General features: G+C 46.7%; 1 protein-coding gene across 1 annotated transcript; it reads right to left on the bottom strand.

The window, feature by feature from the left end:
* Positions 1–1,194: 1,194 nt before the first annotated feature.
* LOC137161884 (putative olfactory receptor 10D4) lies at positions 1,195–2,127 on the bottom strand. Its single transcript, XM_067561395.1, has one exon. The coding sequence runs from the start codon at positions 2,125–2,127 to the stop codon at positions 1,195–1,197; it is 933 nt and encodes a 310-aa protein (XP_067417496.1).
* Between the last annotated feature and the right edge of the window lie 5,192 nt (positions 2,128–7,319).

The raw sequence follows: 7,319 nt of genomic DNA, 5'->3' as shown, positions 1-7,319 counted from the left end.
AAATATAATAAATATTTTAGGACTTAAGTGGTATATAACCGTTAAACTCACCCTCTGCAAAAACAAATGAACATAATATCACACCTCCACTTTAGGCTGGGAATTTCAAAGAGGCCTAAAGGGAGCTAGGTGTCTAATTCCCATGGACTTCTAACTTCCCTGGGCCCTGTGGAAACCCCAGCCTCCAAGACCAACTTTTTTTCCCTTTCCTGTTTTTATTGTTTTGTTAAATTTCACTTTTTATTTGCCAGTCTCATAAATGGGTCCAGTCCTCTCCACACGCTGGTTTCCAGCTTTATTTTTAATTTGCACACCAAGAAGAAGCAACTTAGAGACAAGTTTCAATAAAACAGCTGAGGGTGAAAAACAAAAAAAAAACCCTCATTTTAGTCCTAGGTTTAGGTTTTATACACATTGAATGTTGCTCAAAATTCAAATGCAACGGATGCAGAAGACAGAATACATATGTTCAAATCCAAAACACAGTGCCTGTGAGGATGTAGAGTTCTCACATCCATTAAATCTCCTATTAGCATGTTTTCTTCTGTTTTTATTTCTCTTTCTATCTGTCTGTCTGAGCAGAGGGGAACATTTACAAAACCACTGAAGTGACTTAGCAGAGTAAGCCCATTTTCAAAAGCCATTAAGAAGCCCAGTTCTCCCTGGGAGCTAGGTGTTTTTGAAAGATCCCACTGGTGCCTAAATATCTTCTAACATGTGGCCTAAGGTCCAGATTTACAAAGAGGATGAGGTGCCTAGTGGGATGCACTAAGACTTCTAAGTAAGTCAGGTGCTGCTGACATTGGGTCCGTGCCAGCTGATGAAGGGAATTATTTTCTTCCTTTTTTTGAGTTTGCAGAAGATGCTGCCCTGACTTCTGTAGATTTGTGCAATGAGGCTGAGATTTTCAAAGTCAGCTAGAAGATTTGGTTCTCCAATTCCTATTAATGTTAATGCAGACTGAGTGTGCCTATCCTTTAGGCAGCTTTCAAAATATCAGCCTGAAAGCATGTCCAAGACAGCTAGATGCTTTTAGGAGCACGTCTATGATTTGTAGAGCTCCAGATAGATGGTTGGGACTCTATGGGGAAGAAGAGAAACAGACTCTCACATAAGCCACGTAAGAGCCATGCGGATGAATTCTTAGACATATTTCAATGCTCACCCACATGCTACTTCTGCAGATGCAGCACATCAACGTGCAGTCTTCTGACCCCCTCTCAGTTTCCTCAGAGCCAGTTTCACGTCCTTGTTCCTCAGTGTGTAGATGACCGGGTTCAGCATGGGTGTTACCACATCAGCAGAGATCTGGAGAGCGGTGGCCACCACTTTCCTCAGCTGTGGCTGCGTGTTGATGACGGCGCAGGGCCCAAAGAACAGTGTCACCACTGTCAGATGTGAGGCGCAAGTGGAGGCTGCTTTGCGTTGTCCTTCGGCTGAGTTCATCTTCAGGATGGAGTAGCCGATGCGGACGTACGACATGAGTATGAGGAAGAAGCAGGTCATGGGTACCAGGCCATTATTGGAGAAGCTCACGGTCTCGATGATGTACGTGTCCGCGCAGGCCAGCTTCACCACGGGGAAGATGTCACAGAAGAAATAGTCCACCACATTGGGCCCACAGTAGGGTAGTGTGAAGGCCAGACTGGTGAGAATGGTGGCGTGAAAGGAGCTGGTGACCCAGGTGCCAGCAGCCAGGATGGCGCACACCCTCCAGTTCATGATGATCAGGTAGCGCAGCGGGTGGCAGATGGCCACGTACCTGTCAAAGGCCATGACTGTGCAGAGGAGTTCCTCAGTGCTGCCTAGGAAGTGGTAGAAGAAGACCTGGGACATGCACCCACCCAGTGAGATGGTTCTACTCTTGGTCCAGAGACTGACCAGCAATTTAGGGGTGCTGATGGAGGCGAATCCAAGGTCCACCACAGAGAGATTGCAGAGGAAGAAGTACATTGGGGTGTGCAGGCGGGAGTCAGCTAGGATGGCTGATAAAATGAGCAGGTTGCCCAGGAGGGTGCAGAGGTAGAAAGCTAAGAAACTGATGAAGAGGATGGTCTCATGGCCTTTGGTGTTGGGGATCCCTAACAGAATGAATTCTGACACCATAGTCCGATTCTCCATTTCCATGCGAGACAGGGTCATTCCTGGAAGCACAGAGATAATGCAGCCAGATTAGCAATCTCAATAAATTATGGTTTGTTTATTCTTTAGCACACTACAACTTAATCTACAAGGGTAAACCTTTCTAACCATCTTAAATTAGGTGAAAGTGAGTGGAGAATCAAGACTCTAATATGTCATTGAGTCTATTTGATGCTACTCAATTTAATTGTCCTTTCTTCCTTTCCATTCAACCATCTTCTATTCTATTCAGTAGTTATAGATCATACTAGGAAGAAGTACATGGGGGTGTGCAGGTGGGAGTCAGCAAGGATGGCTGACAAAATGAGCAGGTTGCCCAGGAGGGTCCAGAGGTAGAAAGCTAAGAAGACGACGAAGAGGATGGTCTGGAGGCCGTCAGTGTTGCAGTTTCCTAAGAGGATGAAATGAGTCACCACAGTGTTGTTGACCAACCCCACAATGGACTCATTCCTGGGGTAGGGGAGAGAAATAATGCCAATGAGTTAGTGAAACAAAAAAAACATAACATCCTTTTTATACCTTCTATGCTCACCCTTCCTTCCACTGCCGCTGCTTTACGGCATGTCACCCCATTACTGCCTTTCACCCATAGAAGTTTATATTTATATCATTCTCATGCCTGTTGGAATCAGGTCCTCACTGTGCAGTGCAGAACACAGAAAGAGGAAATGTCTGCCTTCAAGATCTTACCATCCAAAGATGAACAGACAAAGGGGATGTCCTATTCTATTCTACTTGATTCCAGTTTCTTCTCTTCTCTCCTACCCTCTTCTAATTTCTTCAACTCTTTTCTATACAGGCTCTTACCCATCTTTATCACCACCATATCTTAGATTCTTCCACTGGCGGATGAGGTGATGTGACCAATGTTTGCCCTATGTGGTTTGTTCTTTCTCTCATCATCTCTGCAGAGGGATTATTGTGTGTGCAGTGGTGTAGTTTGTTTGGCAGGGATTCGTTTTATGTAGGTGCTGTTTTTTGTTTGTGTTAAAGGAGAGGGTGTGGATGCAACATACAAAAAATGAATCTGGTGAAGAATTGTCCCAGCTTTGTTAATGATATGAATTGTTTGGTGGTTTTATAAGGGTTAGAGAAAAAGGGAAAAGGAAGGAAAAGGAATAGCGACAGCTTGTCATCTGCTCAGCCATGATCAGCAGGCTGCGTTCTGTGAATGTCACAATGGGGCATTTTTAAGGTCTGGTTAGAAGGACAAAAATGAAGTGTATATTTGCATTTTCTAAGGGAGTTTTCCCCATGCATGAGAGATGCTGTTGGAAGGGAGAAGGGGCTGTGTTGGGTTTATCACATGCTGGCTTCACTACAGAACTTACAGCAGCGTCGCTGTAGCACTGCTAGTACAGAGAGGCTAAGCCAATAGACAGGGCTCTACCATCAATGTAAATACTCCAGCCCCCGTGAGCAGCAGTGGCTATGTCAGTGGGAGAAGCTCTCTCGTCGACACAGAGATGTCGACACTAGCGCTTAGGTCAGTGTAATTTACACTGGCTTATTGAACACCCTGAACAATGTAACTTATACTGACCTTAGCTGTGGTGTGTGCATAGCCACACAGAGATTAACGGAGAGAGGGAGATAAATGATACACAGCCACAAGAGAGAGACAGGCAGACAGGTACTGCAGAGAGAAGGAGGCACAGATGGATGGACGGATTTTTCTCCAAAGAAAATATTTGGGTGAAATCGTCCTCGAGTGAGGCGGAGACTGACAGATTTCAAGACAGAAAGAGACTGACGGACAGAGAGAAAATCTTTACCAGACCAGATGTCTTACACTGGCTGCATTGGGAGAGGACGATCCAGCTGAATCCAATGTATCCTCTTCCCCCTGGCCGTGACCCCTGTGTAGAAGCGTCCAGATTTATTACCCAAAACAGCACATCACACAGCAGAGGTGCCCGGTCTGCGCTTTTGTTATCCAGCCTGCAGATCTCATCGTCTCCGAAGGTAGCCAGGGATTTCCACAGCCTATTGCCACAGGCTGCTGCAGAGCACAGGAGCTTTTTCACAGCTTCCCACAGCCTTTAGGCTGTCCATGGTCTTTAAATCACCCAAGGTCCCTTTGGGACCCGGTCTCTCAATCCCCTCCAGGCTCCTGGTCTGAGACCTCAGCAGAATCACCAATTAACTGAGATTTTGCATCATTTTAGAGGACACTCTCAGACCCCCCAGGACCAGCTGCTCAGCTGGCATAAATAAAGGTAGCAGTATTAACATGAAAGGGCTGGATCCTCAGCTCCACCAGACTGCAGATTCTCCTCTCACTCGGCATGATCTGAATCTTGAGTAACTCCATTGGGTTCAATCGGGCTGATTCCCCTCTGTCACTCATCCTGCTGGTGTAAATCAGGACTAACACTATTCAACTCAAAGCAGCTATGGAGATTTACACCAGCTGAGAATCTAACCCATAAATGATGAGGGGACATGGGATGTTAATTCTCATCTGTCTCTCCTGCCGTGTAACACAAGCCAGTGAATTCCACCCAGGCATTTGAAATAGGAGTGAACTGGGCCAGGTGTTCAACTAGCGCTCTCTGTCACCAACAGAGCTTTCTCCTTGGTTTGTATTAGCCACTGCTCCTGTGCCCCCATCTGTCTCTTTGTGCACATGGATGTATTCATGCAGTTGTGTGATTATCTGTGAGGGTGAAAGTCAGCGCTGTGCAGATGGACAGTATATGTCCCGTGCACCACTTGGCATCACTTTTTGCAATCCAGTACAGAGTGGCAGTATTGTGGTCCCTAGCAACTACAGGAAGATCATAGTCCCAATGTTCTGGGTGCTGCTCAGACACAGCATGAGACAGTCCCTGCTTTTGAAAGTTCACAGAGGAAGAGTTACCAGCCCCATTTTACAAGGGGGAACTGAGGCACAGAGATTAGAGGGTGAGATTTTCAAAGGAGCCAGGCTCCCAAAACTCATTCTAATGCAGTGGGCTTTGGGCTCCTAACTCCTATTGGCTTTCTTGAAAATCTCAGACTGATTGATTTGTCTGAGGTCACAAAAGGAGTGTGTGGAAGAGCCGGGAATCTGACCCAGAGGTCTAGGATTCCAGTCTGAGCATTACCCCCAACACCATCCCTTCTCTTTCCACTGGGATGAACATCACTCTGCGTCTTGCTGGGTCTTGGGCATGTTCTCTTACCCAGCCCTTTGCACAACCAGTGTTCGTGGGGAAAGGATCTTTAGAGAATTAAGGTTCATTTAACTTAACAAAGCTGCTCCTTCACTAGCCTGGTAAGGCTCGTCTTGCACCTCTGCTGTGCCTCGATGCTAAAGGCTTAGCAGTGGTTAGCACATCGCTGGCATAGCCTGTAACCTAAACCAGGCCATAGACCCCACACGCAGAGGGTGTGACAGAGCCAGGGAAGCAGGGCTGTGTTAGGGGTTTGTCAGCACTGAGCTCATGGATCCGTTTGCTGCTGCCATAGCAGAGCAGTGTCAGTAAGGCCCTTTGCAATTCTTTTCATCGCTGTCATTTCTTGCTGTTCCTGTGGTGGGCATTTTATTTGGGAGCCGGACTGAAGTGGCAGAAGGCAGAAGTTATAATTAGTCTCTGTAGACAGATTATCCCAGCTCAGTCATAACATACCATGATGTGCAATGGCCTTTGGGGTTAATTAAAATGCAGGTGTTCTAATTAATACCCAGGGGGGCCCTTATCACTGGGCTGGGTAGCAGATCCCACCTTACTCTTGCTGGCACCAGCTGAGTTCCATGTGTCATTACCACAAACAGCAGGGCTGGAGCTGCATTTTACTCTTTTTATTTGTATTCTAACTGTTCCTATCAGAGGCAGCTGAGACCTGCTGATGGTGGGCAGAGGGGACGGTTCAAAGACACGCACGCGCTCTGCTCTCAGCTGCCCCTCCCTGCAGCTACCACAGCAAAGTATTTGCTTCTCCGTCTCTCCGGAGTCTCAGTTAGCAGCCTGCTCCAGGACCTGCTGGACAGGGAGGGGGCCTGGCCAGCAAACACTGGCAGAAATCTGCACGCATGTGACACCTCCTGCCCTTACCCTGGGTTTCCTCTGATTCTTATCCTTGGTGTTTTGGTAGGACCTACAGATTGGAAGTCAGATGTGGGCCTCTTTCTGCTGGGTGTTGCACTGTGATTGTCTGAAATAGATACACATTTAATGGATGAGAGAGACAAAGGATTTAATGATCCCTGTTTAACAGATGGGGAAACTGAGGCACAATTCAGTGAGTTACTCAAGGTCAAATAGGGAATCTTCCACAGAACCTGTACTTGAACCCAGATCTCCTGTGTCCCACTCCTTTGTCCTAGCCACAAGATAATGCCTTGCAAATAATCCCCATGGGCTCTTTAAATGTAGGTGTGTTGAACTGATACAGTTCTCAGTTACTAAACGCTATAGCCACCTGCTCTCCCTCCTTCTCCCTCTGCAGCCATCCAGTGACCAGGGTCTGCAGGTCAATGCAGCTTTCCCATTGTCCATCAGAAGTTACAGCCGCTTTTAGAGTCAATGTCCACAGCTGTGCACCTCTCTTCCATTCCAAGTTCTCTTTGCTCAGTCGCCCTCTTCTGGGTTTGTGGCTCTTTGGAAATTGGTTTCCTGGACAATGGCAAAGAAATAACAGAGAAAATTCAGGCTGATCCCCGGCCGTGCAAAGGGGATCTGCAGTGCAGGGGGTGGTGCAGGCAACTCAGGAGGGGTGCTCGTCCCTCAGTCAGGGCTGTTTTCAATGCCGGGATGCTGTGATAGTGTGGACTGTCCTGCAGGGAAAAGGACAAGCATCATGGCTTACATTATCTGCCTCGGGTTCCTTTCCTTTTTTTATTTATTTTTTTTATTTATAGGTAAACTTCACTTCATAAGAGTCGATGACAATTGACAAAAATATTATTATTTTTGTTTGGTAGAAGGCCATGAGAGGGTAGTGGGCACTGCACCCACACCGGTGAGAGACAGACCCTGCCCCAAAGAGCTTACAGGAGAAATGGGTGGGAGAAAAGAATGATTTGTACCTCAATGCCTCAGGTGGGGAACTGAGCTCTAAGGAGATTAAGTCACTTGTCTAACTTCCTGCCAAGCTCTAATACGAATCCGGGCATAAATATATTCACTTCCTGCCTTATCCAAAGCCTGGATAATTTTATTGATTTCATGCGTAACCTGACCCTTAGCATA

The sequence above is a fragment of the Emydura macquarii genome, unplaced genomic scaffold (genome assembly GCF_026122565.2).
Source record: "Emydura macquarii macquarii isolate MOO-44397 ecotype Brisbane River unplaced genomic scaffold, CSIRO-AGI_Emac_v2 contig_2403, whole genome shotgun sequence".
Lineage (NCBI taxonomy): Eukaryota > Metazoa > Chordata > Testudines > Chelidae > Emydura > Emydura macquarii.
The sequence above is the reverse complement of the archived record's forward strand: the minus strand, read 5'-3'. Positions and strand labels throughout refer to the sequence as shown.